The 14,654-nt window shown below is 37.5% G+C and overlaps 1 protein-coding gene across 1 annotated transcript in view; it reads left to right on the top strand.

Moving 5' to 3' along the window:
- The first annotated feature begins 627 nt into the window (after positions 1–627).
- vwa5b1 (von Willebrand factor A domain containing 5B1) overlaps positions 628–14,654 on the top strand; it is a 56,241-nt gene continuing 42,214 nt past the window's right edge. Inside the window, 6 exon segments of the mRNA XM_066691072.1 lie at positions 628–773; positions 3,849–4,010; positions 4,450–4,672; positions 5,507–5,661; positions 7,742–7,873; positions 10,610–10,734. Coding sequence (XP_066547169.1) covers positions 635–773; positions 3,849–4,010; positions 4,450–4,672; positions 5,507–5,661; positions 7,742–7,873; positions 10,610–10,734 — 936 coding nt within the window. The 5' untranslated portion in view covers positions 628–634.

Below are 14,654 nucleotides of genomic sequence, written 5' to 3'. Positions count from 1 at the left end.
CTTGATTGACAAGGACTCTTCAGAAATGCCTGACATTCATTCAGCTTTTTAACTGAAAATAAAAAGTATATACGAGTTAACTGCAGTATCATACCTATACATCTATTGGCATAGATAAGGCAAAAATGTCAGATATTCACAGTTGGTATCATGGAGACTGAAATAATTGAATAGCTCCTGTTGCAATAATCTGTGAAACAAATGTATGTGGTTCATGTGGGTTGAAATGTCCTTGGTGGAAAACTCAAACTGTAAGTTATAATTTGAATGTTGGCTTGGCTTTTGGATCTGCAGATCTGCTTCAACATGTATTCTATATAAATACAGTAAATACATTCATCAATTTTAATGACTAATTTGTTAAATTGGTTAAAAACTTCTCTGGAATTCCTGGCAGTCAACTTCAGACTGTGACATCATTAAAGCGGCCCCCTACTGTGAAACATTTGCCTTTGTCTTTGCGTTTGGAGGGAGATGAAGGAGGCAGGATGCTCGTGGGAAGTAATATGTGATACTGTAGGTGGATCCTTGTTAGTTTCCCGGGTTTGTTTGTCACCCCTGTTTTTGATTTGTTATTATTGTTTCTTTCTTCTCCAGTTCCAGTGGAGCAAAGGAGGCCAACCACAACATCGCCATGCCAGGTCTCATCAACAAGGGGAAACGCAGTGCCCTGCCACTCAGCATCTCCGAGGTCACTTGCTGTGTCAGGGGTTACACCTTGGCCATGACAGCATCCATGACCTACGACAACATCGAAGACAATCCTATTGAAGGTAGGCATTGGGTGCATTTTTCAATCTAATCTTGGAAGTAAGAAACAAAACAAAAACCATAATCTGTAAACCAAGGACAAAACACTAGTCAGATCTTTCTCAGTAGACTACCTTAGCCAGAGCAATTTAATGGCTATCAGAAATTATACACATTTCTAAGGAACATAGTACAGTAAAAGTAAAAATAAATAAATGAATATACAACTTCAAGGCTAGTATCGGTATCTTCAGTCCTACTCTATAACCAATCTGAAATGTCCACCCAAAAAACTGCCACGCAATGACTCCTAAAGTATAATTGCATTATACAAAAAATGTATTTGGTTTGCAAGGCATTGAATTTTCAAAGATATGTATAGTACCCCCAGAGCACAGATTTACGTCAGTTTAAGTACATGTCTTATTTGTGTCTTATTTTGTGTACCGCTGAACAGTGATAACGCAAAAAGGATACAGGGCCTTTTCTTTATGTATTAAACAGAGGGAATACCAAAGTCCTATTGTTGGCTATTTTGTTTCACATCCTGACCAATAAATGAATCAACGAGCCGTGGGTTAGGTCTGTTTTGGAAGCGATTCAACCAATACAAATATAAAACATGATGAAATGTAATTGTAGGTTTTTGGTAAGTGTTCACTTATGGATCCACAGATAAAATATTGAAAGCATGATTGTAGTGATTAAATACATGCACTTTCATGACCATTACAGCCACCCGCCACCGTAAAAAACAGTCATCTGACCCTTCAACACCACCCTCATGTACTGTATTTGAATAATCATTCATCCACTGTTACTAGGCTGTGTATTAACAGCTCAGCTATCAATTAGAAACAAACTAACATTGGCCTTAATCTGGTGGCTAATTGTGACAGCCAACCCCTAGAAAGCAACACTGAGTTTGACATCAGAAATCACTACTTAAATCCAAATTTAAAGGAAAGACTTTGCTTTCACAAATAGACGTGTATTAAACAGGATGTACGTTAGCCAGTTTAAAGTTTTATTCTCATTCAATCTATAGGATTTCACCACTGATGTGGTTTCCAATGGGGGTGGCTTTAAAAACAAAATGCCAATAAGAAGATATTTTATTTGAAAGTACAGCTTATTGTAATTTCAGATCCTGTTTAAACACATGTTCTGATATGTGGTAATTGATTTTTTAACATGAACAGAGAGGCTTGTGGAATCTGCTCATAGAGGGAGTTCTTGAATTTGAAGCTGCCAGTCTTCAGGTGTTTTTGCACATTTAAAAGGGCACAATATGATGTATGTTTTTACGTCAGCACAAAGGCATAGCTTGACTTTCTTCCAGGGGAGAGAGAAATGTAAATATGCCAGATTTGTCTTCTGTGCCATAAAATATGTATTTGCAGTATAAGTGCTATTAGGAAAGGAAGAATAATGTCCTTCCCATAACATTTACATCAACTGCTTCACATACATAATTTAGGTAACGCTTTAAGGAGAGGTCTGGAGGATATTTACTGGAAAATTGCTTTGTCTGTAAATGCTTTATTCTTCATTTTTAACACCTAATTTTGATTATTTATTGTTGGTATTACTGCTATTATTATAAGCGATGTATACATTTCACTACCTAACAAGAACTAGATCATTATGTATTCATGTGTTCATGGAAAACTAAATATTTTTCCATTAAACACACTTAAAAAAACATGAAAAAGGAGATCAAACTGGGATTGAACCCCTTGCACATACAAAACCACAAACCTGTACTTTATTTATGGTGAGATGCTTCTTTCTTTCTACTTTCTTCTTTCTATACACATAACTGTTCTCAAGTCCGAGTCTGTAGTTTGCTCTTGGCAGGTTGGTAAATGGTTTATTTATGTCTGGCCGAGACCTCTTGCTGCTTCCACCCAGCTTTTGAGCTGAAATAACAGCCAGTGGGATTGTCTCGCAGGGCTGGTCTATTCTCTGTTTACAGCTCCTGATTTTTTAGTTTTAATACAGCCAGCAGTGGCGCCACTGCGATATTCAGAGCTGTGACTCTCTTGCAGCTTTTCAAGCTTTTAAATTTAAGGGGCCCGTGGTCATGAAGAAGCAAGAATACCTTGTTGTAGTCTAGAACAAGCTGTGTGTATCACTGGTCTAAATAGAAACACAAGAAACGATGTACTGTTATATAAATGAATGCATTATACATTAGATTATCAATAAATTATATTTACAGGGTATGAGACGCAGTTGGATAGCTCAGTGAGTGGAGAAGCACATTATTTTATGATCTGTATTTTTGATGAAGGAAATGTATTCTCTGACATCAAGGAATGTCACTTTCTCACTTAATTGAGCATCTACAGAATGTTGATTTGGAGAGATTAAAATGTATCAAGGCGCTAGATTAGGATTAAAGCATTTCTAATTAAAATAGGAAAAGATGTAAGTTATTCTTATGAATGTGATATTATGACAAAGCTTTTCACTTCTAAACTGGGGGTTGGGGACGATACCTTGCCATACATTGTTTCTCTCTGCAGTTGTGCAATCCTCAGCTGTGGTGTGATAAATAATTAACACAATTTAGATTGAACTAGGTGACTCAGGTATGGGAATCCCATAAGAAAGATGCATTAGCATAAATATATTTGTATTATGTTACTATATTAAAAAAGGCAACCTAAGTGTATTGAAATACATGTAATACATTATGTGTTTGAAATATTGACATTTTATTCAATATCCATAAAAACAGTCTTGTTTACACATATATACTGTGGCTTGGGGTATTTCACAATAAATACATTGATATAAATTGGGTGTAAGAAAGGAAATACATAAATAGAAATGTATTTTACCCAATACCTTCATTTGTTTTTGGAAATGTGTTTCCAAATGTGCCTTTTATTTACAAATATATAGGCTGTAACTTGTCATGTGTGCCTGCTTTCAAAATACAAATCATATATTTATTATGAAGGTATTCAAAATATCTTTGGGAGCACATTTTTTCCATGGTTCCCAGAACAGAAATCAGATTTCTTTAGTGTGACTTCAAAAACAGCAGCAGATACTTCAGCCCTCCCCTCTCCCCTCTCCGTCTTCAGGCCTGTTCATTTACCCTCTGGACGAGAGCTCGATGGTCGTGGGCTTTGAGGCGATGATATCCAGACGAATAATAACAGTGCAAATTAAAGACAAATCCAAAATCGATGACTGTTACTTTGACTGCTGCACCGTGGCAAATGGGAACTTCCAGAGTGGCAGTGGTGAGAGCATTGATCTTATTCTACACATGTTTAATGTAGGGTGTGTGTAGCATGAGATGAACCATGCAGTGAAACGAGACACCTAGCTTGTTTCAATTAACCTGGCTCCAATTAATTAATATATTCCTCGGCTTTCCTCTCCTCACTTAGCAAAAAATAAATCACGTATCAGTAACAATTAAATAAGTTTTCTACACATTATTTACCCAGCACATACATGACTGATCTGTAACATGAAAGGGGAGCAATAAAGAAAAGTGTTTGTGTTTCTACCTTGTTAAATGTAAGTCACACATAATGAACCTCACATGCCTAATCAATCCATTATAGATGACATTGTAGAAAGTGGGTAGAGGGTTCAAAACTTTGGCATCGCGGATGTGGTCTTTTGGCGTAGGTCATGGTGTTCATTCGTTTTATTGGCTTCCTCTTTCTTCAGGGTACATTGTGTTGGATGAAGACCTGGAGCGAACCGTGCTGGTGGTCAACCTGGGCGTTATTCCCCCTTTGGAGACTGTGACTGTGCTTGTGAGCACGTCCTCAGAGCTGCCCACCCTCCCCAGCGGAGCAGTGCGGGTCACCTCTCCCACCGTGTGCACCCCCAAGGTCCAGAGGTCCGTCAACGAAGAGCACTTCGCCCCAAACCACATCAGAGTGTAAGAGTCCTCACTCCACTATGAGAATACACTGAAATGTCTTCCTAATATACCTATTTTAAATGTAAGTTTCTTTCATATGAGTGGAAATATGACAGTGTACATTAATGACCACATTCTATTTCTTGGGTGGATTACACTTATTATATTATATTATTTATTATTAGATATATTTCTTTTTGAGAATCAAATTATTGGAATATCTACTCCTATCAGTGACTTTAACATGCTACTCATGTAGTTAAGTTCCCATTGTAAGAGGGGAATTCAAAATGGCTGCAGACTGTACAATGTCAGGGGGTTGTGGGATCGAAACCCAGGTGAGACACTGCTATGAGTTTGCTATAAGTACTCTACCTAGATCTCTCTTTAATGTAAACACTTTAATGTATAAGTGGTAACCCATGAAAGACTTTGAAAACAAGCAATAGACACATTAATGGATATTAGTAAAACACATCTGGGGATTTTTGGAAAATCTCTGCCATCTTCACAAAATACCCTGAGTGATAGATCAGCTTAAATAATATAATTTAGTACCGGCTGATTTCGGTTCACATCAGCTCACATAAACCCGTCAGAGCAAAACGAACTGCTCACACAGTGTTTAGTCTTTTACACAAGAATGTGAATGTAAAGTGTGTGACCTAAAATAAAATCACGCTGGAGCTTTGATTCATGTCTTGAATCATGAAGATGATCACTGAGAACCTCTTCTGTAGCTGGATGGATTAATTGGCAAGGCTCTGTCCTGTGCAAATGAGAAAGGAAATAGACAGTGAAGTGGAAGTGAATACTCTGTTCTAATGCTTCTCTTCCTCTCTGCCATCTCTTGTCCAGCAAAGAGAGACACCACTGTGCCCTGGGTCCTCACGACCAAATCGCTGTGAACGCTCAGTTGTGTCTCGCTTGGTTATTAGAAGAAGAACCCATCAACTCCATTGACTATGAATTTAACTTTCAGCTGGAGATCAGAGGCCCTTATTTGCTCGCAGGTCTGTATGAATTTAAATGCTTTCTCCACTAATTTGAGATCGATCCAACATCCTTTTCAAGCTTCTGCACCTTTTAAAAGATGTTGGATGTGGCCAGACTACTGAATTAGGTTCCACGTGTTTTTCCATTTTGTTGGAATAATATTTTTCTGCCCTCATTTCTTCCTCTTATGTGAAACTACTATCCCCCCTTTCGATACAAACATCAAAAGTCTAAATAATAATTAAGAATCCAGGACATTCTCCTTCCAAGCATAGATATCTTAGATGCTTACCCTGACCAACAGAGGACTTTAAGAGTTTAGGAGTATGTGGGAAAATGAATATAGTGACAAAACTGTTGCAAGTAGGACAGTTTCCAAATGTGGAATAAGAATTACAGGTGGCTTATAAAACTAGTTGGCCTATTCAGACAGCTGTAGTGTAATAATTGTGCAATGACATTTAGTGCACACACACAGGACCGTAAGGAACATGTTCCCAAGGACAAGGACAGAACACACCAGAGGGCAGCAAAGTGTGACCATCATTGATGTCTCAGATGGCTGATGTATGTGGAAGGACGTGGTACACAGCTGCATGAAGCTGTTCAGTGAAAAAGAGTGCTACGTGACATCGAATGGCATTGCTCCACTGGGAAGGTTTCTTTAATAGGTCCACTAACTTTATAAGCACCCTCTATATCAGGGTGTGATCCATTCAAAAGTGGTATAACTAATTTGTTAACGGATCTTCTATGCCAGTGGTTCCCAAACTTTTTAGCTCGCACCCCCCTTGTCTCACATGTTCATATTTATATTATAATTTATATTTTTGAAAGCCCTAAGGCTTAACAAAGATGAATACACTTACATACTTGTTTGCATTTCACTTCTCACACTTTTATTTGGCCATGTATATTGGTAATACCAGAAACTTTCCATGCAGGACCTATTCTTTCAACCTGTTCTTAATTGATCTACTACTCAATCAAATTAATGAAATGGCTAAGGCTGAATCAAAGTAGTTACAGAAGATACATTTCCATTTCATATGATTTTAAAAGTTATTTAAAATAGCCTATATATCTTGTCTTTGTTATAAAAAATATGTAATTTAATAAACTTCTGCATTTGCTGACTTTTTAAAACTGACAAAATATAAACTCGTCTTCACACGTAACAACCCGGATTAGTCTGCACAATCAAGGGAAGTGTTAATTTATTTTTATTTTTATTCCCATACCTCTGAACTCCAGATGTTTGGCCATGGACGCTCTGGCTCCAGCTGCAGTGTTGTCTCCACTATCTGCCTCAGATGCGGTTAATGTCGAACTGCTCAAAGTCATCAATTACAGTTTTTTGTTAATTACTTTTTTTTTATTATTATTAATGCGTTTCCAAACTATTGCAGTAGAGATTCCTGGCGAACTCGTTTCCTACATTTTAGACCTGCAAGTTATTTGTATATTTTTATTTTACTGTAATTATCACCTCACATAAACTGCTGTGTAATTTTGGTCTGAAACTACCAAGAAGCATCTCACAGATGAAACATGACAATCCTCTATTCTGATTGGCCAGGACTGGATATGGATTCATCCAATAACCAGTCCTGGCCAATCAGAAAAAGTAGTTTCACAGAGACAGGTCGATGCAAAATAAATCAGTTTATCCAATGCAATTTCAGCGGGGGGTTTGTCGCATCCCCTCCTGGATTTCGTGTCTAGACTTGACTTTTTACACGTTCATCTCTTTACCGTGTGCCCCCCCACAGCGCCCCACAGTTTGGGAACCACTGTTCTATGCCAATGACATTTCGACATTTCAAGAGCACGACATCATTAGTGGATAGATACTAAAAACTGGGAATGGAAACAATTGCAGCCCGAAGAGAACAACCAATAAACGCAGCTTTCAGGCTTAGATCCCAAAGAACAAATCAAATCAGCTGAGTCAGTACCACACCTGCTGGGCTGATTAGATTTTATCTTTCGTATATTTGTCTTATGGGGAAGACGTGCACCGCTGCACACTGTGAGCAGATCCTGCCCTGTGGAGATTACCCGTGCGTGTCTTGGTAGCTGTGTTTCTGTGTGCAGGTGTGGAAAGCCCGACCCACGCTATCCGGGCAGACGCGGACCCTTCGGCCCACTCAGCCACCAGTGTGGTCATCACCCTGGCAGACAAATACACGTATGACCGGCCCGTGGAGATTCTCATCTACCCCAGTGGTAGGTATCCGCCTCACATACATGGTTCACATGCCAAGGCCCTGCTGTGTATTTACTATTTGCCAAATATACATGAAACAGTATATTGTAGTAGTGTGCTATACGAGAAGAGATCTTTCCTCAGTTAGGCTGTTTAAAGTATTGTTCAAAATGGTGGAAAACCATTAATAAATATGTATTTATGTCAAAGTATATATACATATAGTTTAATGTATTTTGTTACAGATCATTTCAATAATTTTAATCTAAAATATACATTCAGGGTATGTTTCTTTAAATGTAATGTTTGTCTGTGGCTATGGATAGGAAAGGCTGTGTGCAGCGTACAATGTTATGTATTGTTTATTTGAACGCACTCAGTTTTTCAGATAGACAGCTGCTACACAGTAGAGATGATTTTAAACACAAGGCTGTCTGAGAGTCATTAATGCACCGAGCCAGAGAACTGCAGTTTAATTTCACAGCAAGAGAAAACTCTCTCTCAAAACATGCGTCTAGTCGGGGGGACAGAACGGGCTCACATCCTCCCCGGGGTAGAGTGGTGTCTGGAGAACGTGCCAAAGGCATATAGTTCCTTAATAAATCAGTACTAAAATCAAAAAGACTAGAATTCAGTACACCATTTATCACACGTCATTATTCCAAGACAAAACTAGTTTTGATTAAAGATTTAATCATGTACTGGTCACCTAGATAAGATAAGTGCTCTGGCTATAATGACATCTTTGCATTTCTTCATATTCTCCCTTGATATTAGTTATTATTATTATTTATAGTTGTTTGTCCAATGGGGTGTTTTAGGTGGTTGTGCATCTCATTCATGGATGACAACAAAGGTAATGTTATGTTCAATGTAGTTAATTATGAAGAGAAAAATGCAAAATATGCCACAGGTATTGTATTTTCCCAATCCTTGGAGGAACAGCTTCGGCATTCATTTGAAGGGCAAGCAAAGTTCAAGGTAATTAAACAAAGGCAATATCACTCTGAGGAGATCTGGGTCACAATGTTCACCTTTTGTTCAGATCGAAATGCATTTTTCCATCCAAACTTCAGGGTTGCCTGTTGAATCCAGCTTGGCTTTCAGGAGGCTGTTTTGCATGTGTGTATGGGTGTCTGTGCCCGTTTTTTTGCTGCAGCCGTCTCTGTAAAAGGCTGAAATTAATCTTGAGTTTTCGAGTCTCCCTCGGGGTAAACTGTTCTTCGCATACGTGGAAAAAGTAACCAAAGTTCAGCAACAGTCCAATCAATAGCTTGTAAAATCTCTCCTTTGCTTATGGCTGAACATTGTGCTGGTTCATTATGGTTAAATTCAGAGGGTTGTCAGTCCAGCTTTCTCTCGTATTATTAACACATCCATAAAGTTTAGCCACTGTGTTCTACAATCACACACTTTGTCTATAAACTGCACTATAACACCCTTTTGACCCTGTTTGGCTTTAAATTCAATAAAGGGACTCCAGTTGCTAAAGAAAATGGTTTAATTTTGCTTTAAAAACAGAGATAAAAGATTGGAAATGTTCTGTGTTGTTTTTCCTATGAGTTTTTCAGCTTGGACTATTTCTACAGCATCTGCCCTTATTATACCTACAATCTGTGCCATCCCAAGAAAAGAAGCAAATAACACTCTCTGTGCCATTGGAATAATTGTTTGATTTGACAGAATGACAGTCTGCACAAGAACTCCCTGTCCTTTTTATTTTCTTTGAGCTAAAAAAAGCTACAACTGGCAGAAGAAAACAAAACCAATAACCATTGTTGACATGTGGGAAGCAGAGGTGTGGAATGTTTTCATGTGGAGTTTCGAACCGAGATGAAAACGAGTGATCTAATGTGCTGTCTAACACAGATGTGTATGCAATCGCTGGCTTGTTTTACTGGGTTTGTTATACTAGCTATAAATTAAGCAGTTGTACCAAACCATACAGGTAAAAACATTTGAAGCCAAGCTGAAATATGTAACTACGATAGTTGAGGCAAGGATTGACTTGAGGTATACATTGCCTATAGAAAGTATTTTTTTCACATTTTGTTGTGTCAGAGACTCATTCATTTAAATGAGGATTTTTTCCCACTTATCTACACACAATAATCCACACTGTTCAGGGGAAACACATTTTCTTGTGAAATAATTGGCGAAAGGTGAACATTTTGGAAGGGGGTGTAGACTTATTATGCAAGGCTTGCGATTCCTCTCTTTCCCCAAATGTAACAAGACACTCAATTACATAAAAAAAAAACTAGATGTGATTTAAGCTGAAATAATACAAAGCCTAAAAATAAACATTAGCTAAGCGTTTCTAGAAGAGCCTTTTTTCTGTCCTGTGTAAGAGAGACAGTTGAGAGAGGGAGAGAAGAGATTCAACATCAATGCAGATACAAGAGCATCTCTTTATAGTGGCCCTCAGATCAGGGTGCCCCAGATTGCTGAATAGATTTAAAATAATGGAGTATATAACTGGGGCGTATAATATATAGCAAAAAAAAAAAACCAATCATATTAAAGCACTGTCAGAGAGAAACATTTTCAGGTTGAGGTCAATGGAGTTTCACAGACAGAAAAGCTGTCACAGTAGATTGAGTCCAGGATGACACTTGGCTCTGTGGACGATGGAAACATGGATGCAATCTGCAGCAGTTCCTAGGGGCTGCATTTTACAAAATCCCATTTACAGATGATTAACCAGACTTGTGGTTTATGAGGGTTTGTCTAATGTCTGCTGTTTGGGTTTGCAGAACCTCACATGCCTCACGTCCTCATAGAGGATGGGGACATGACCCCAGAAGAGTACGATGAACATCTCAAAGGGAGGAGTGACTTCATCAAGGGAATGAAGAAGGATCCCAGCTGTGAGAAAAAAGTGAGTACAAAAGACAGTAAGAACAGATGTTCAGATTGATGAGGATGATGAGACAAATGACTGCACCTTCGCTCGCAATGTTTCTTGTCATTTTATGACTGTATGGTTGTGAATTACAGTATTTTCAGTAAAAAGAAAATCTATTAAATAATCCCGAGGCCTGTAAGTGAAAGAAGAAAGGGAAAATGTTACCACGGAAGGTTTATGAAGATTAGACTGATCCCAAGAACAGAAGACAAAAGATACTAAGTGCAAGACATCATATGAGATATTGTTTTTTTGGACTCCATAGGCTGCAGGATAAATAAGCCTTTTAAAATTTTTGTACCATAAACTGTAGATTTTGTTAAATCTGCTACAGATTTCTGTAGGTTATCCACAACCTGTGAACATAGATGCACACTGTCAATCCACACCAGATGTGAAATGATCCAAAAGACTGGAAATAAATACATAAACATTGCAATGTATGACCTGTCTGCAGTGTAGAGAGTGTCCTGTTAACAGACCAGAATGAATCAACGTGCGATTTGTCATCAAATCTCTGTGAGTTGAGAAACAGACACGCATTAACAACGCTAATTACAGCCTTGAAGGCAGGAACAATGGCAATAAATGCCAGATGTAAGCAAGCCTGTTTTTATAGTAACTAGATTACGGTGGAACAAAACAATATCATATAAAGATTCTGTTGTGTAGAAAACAAGATATTTTTAAATCTTAATTCTTGGCAAAATAGTTATCTATGTTTCTTGATTGATTGATTGTTACATAACATGCTTCTCTGGCTGATAATAGATCTCGTTCTGAGACACAGATAGGGAATCTTCAGCATGAATTTCTCTTTCTATATTAAACACAGGTTTATCACATACACTGCTTCGCCAGTGTGGAAGTTTGAGTTTTTTCTTCCAGATATCCATTAAGATATTTGTTGCATTGTCATCTACGTCCTGGCAAAACATACACACACACACACACACACACACACACACACACACAACAATGCACAGTTCTTCTAGGGTCCTGTCTTTGATGAATTGAAATGCAAATAGCCATCTGGATCTCAGATGTGTAATAAACCTGAAATTCAAATCAATCTCACTAAGTAACTTGACTGTCAGGAGGGGAAGTGATCCCTGTGTCTTAATACATTTTCCTATTAAGCTTTAAATATGAAATCCTGCACAGATGAATGACAGGCAAGTGCATCTAATTACTGTGACTACAGCATATGTCATTACGCTCTCCCACTAACACTAAAACTAACATTTAGTTTAGTTAAAATTGTTCTCTGCAATTTTGTATATAGGTTGTGTCTCAGGCATTTATATTAAGCACTTGGGGGGTATCATTTAAGATATTTTTAAGACACAATATGCAATTATGATGTGAAATTGTCTTGGCTTTTATGACAGTTTATTATATGTTTGGGAATACTTACATTAGATATATATACTGTGGGCTGGATAGGTAGGCTACAGGGTTGGAGTTCTGTCTACTAGGGGTCTGACTGGTCATGCTCTTATTGGTTGGTTGGTAAGCCAATCAGATACCTGGAGCCTCCCAGCAAACACATTTTGTTCCGGCAACATAGTGTGAGATGTGGTTTGATTGTATTTTGGTTCTAACAAATTTGGCGTGAGAAAATGAATTGCCCTGCTGACATGGTTTCGTTATTGTGCGATTGTGCACAGTAATGTAAGAACAAATCATATCCCCATCTCTGCAATTCCAATACATATCAAGTGCAAATCTATGAATTTTCATGCATACATAAATACATACATATACAGCTTTGGGAAAAAATATCTTAAGTTTTTCCAGAGCTGTATATAAACACAGAAATATACACACATAGCATTGTGGCAATCTGTGCTTTGTCAAGTATTTATGAATTCTGCAACTTTATTATTGATTTGATGGACTCTTCACGGCTTTCAATCCACTCAGTTAGATCCACCCGTACCTTGTCATGCGTCGCAATCTGGGAGACTTTACACTTTGCACTTTGCACATATGTAAGCAATTTCTGGAGGTAATTTAACACTACAGTGTTTGGTGAAATGAATTTCCTTCTCCACCAAGCCTGTGTGAAAAGGGATGCATTTGTAATGATTTTCAGTGGCAGATTACCATAATGCCCCCTCGTGTTGTGCACGGCTCAGGAGGCAACATTATGGGTGAATTACAGACTTCTGGTTGGATTGTTTCTGTCCAGTGGTCTTTGCTTGGCCAATGTTTAAAGATTTTATTAATGGTTGCAACAAACCTCTCTGATTTGATTTTCCAAGATATTGCTGGCATGTGGCAATTATGTTGGAAATACAAGTCAAATGTGCTGAATTTGGCAGTAAATCTCATAGAATATCATTGTATGCTCACGTAACTGGCAATATTGAAATTATACTCTTTACATTAACTTAAAATACATATAAACATTTCACAATGCCCTGTGCCACCACTAAGTAACTCACAGAGTGCAGATGAACTGTATTGGCTCTTATTTCTGTTTGGAGATATTAAATAGTCCTTGGAGATCAAGCATTGAGCAAAACCTGTCAGTAACTACAGATACAGTCAGACATCATTACCAGTTTTTTCAGTTTTCATCTTGTGCAAATCAACAATCGGAGGTAGATATTCCCCTCTTAGTTGACCTGCTTCAGGCATTCCTCCCACATTCATTACATTTGTCCAGAGATGCATGTAGTTTGGTATTATCACATTTTCCCAGAGAAATATTAGCACAAACAAATGGCTCTGTCAAATCGAAAATAACATCTTGTCGGCGTTCATCGTTTTCTTTCCCCTTGTGTTTTTTACTGGAAGACGCCGACTCATAGCTGTCAATCTCAGCCTTTCAGTTTCTTGTTTTTTTGATAAATGATAAATGTCGGGCTATTGTTGACTTTCGAGTGTGGTCCAAAGATAAATCGCAAGTTGTGCAAAATAAATAATATCCATTATTTTACAGAACACCAGACGAATATTGTGGCATGTGTTCACTCACTTTTTTGTAATTAGGGAAGGGAAATAATACATTTTCAATAGTGTTTCAATCAGAAAAAAGTTATAAACAATTCCCAATCACTACAATTATGTTATGAGTACAGATAATAAATGACACATTCGTAAACAACAATACATAAACTGGTTACAATGAAGTGCAGCACAGACTATTCTATGGCAAGCCAAATTATCATTTAGAGATATCTCTAAATCATTTAAAGATATCTTCAAATATTTAAAGATATCTCTAAATCATTTAAAGATATCTGCAAATCATTTAGAGATATCTTTAAAAAGCACCTTATTTAGATATCTCTAAATCATGTATAGATATCTTTAAATATTTGAAGATATCTTTAAATGCATTTAGAGATATCTCTAAATGATAATTTGGCTTGCCATAGTATTCACTCTACAGTAACAGCACTAGGAGGTACATTTAAACGGTTGTTGAAATGAAAGAAAAGGAAAAGAGGAAATAGACACCAATTTAGTCTGTGTATCTGAGTCAATGCCCATACTCTGAAACCGGCACTGCTGTGAGAAGAAAATAATCATAAATCACAGGATAACAACAAGTCAGTGTCGGTGCTGAGTCTCCCTCCGCGTTTGCAAAAAGAAGAAGTAAAGATAACATTTAGTGAGTTTCTTTCAGTTAAATATAAAGAACTGATATATTTGATTTAAGAATCCAATCTCAGTCTTGTGCAGAATATATAGCTATTAACAGAATGCTATGCTCTCAGTCAAGATAAAAACATAGAGGCAGTTAGCAGCTGAAGTCCAGCCAAAACATTTTACATAAAAAACGAAAAACAAAATAATATGATTAATATTCACACTAAGGACTCACAGCCCTTCATAATGTAAGACAGCAGGAATTTATGCAATCTCTGTTGCTATTTTTC

This window comes from Amia ocellicauda, chromosome 18, assembly GCF_036373705.1.
Source record: "Amia ocellicauda isolate fAmiCal2 chromosome 18, fAmiCal2.hap1, whole genome shotgun sequence".
Taxonomy (NCBI): domain Eukaryota; kingdom Metazoa; phylum Chordata; class Actinopteri; order Amiiformes; family Amiidae; genus Amia; species Amia ocellicauda.
The sequence above is the reverse complement of the archived record's forward strand: the minus strand, read 5'-3'. Positions and strand labels throughout refer to the sequence as shown.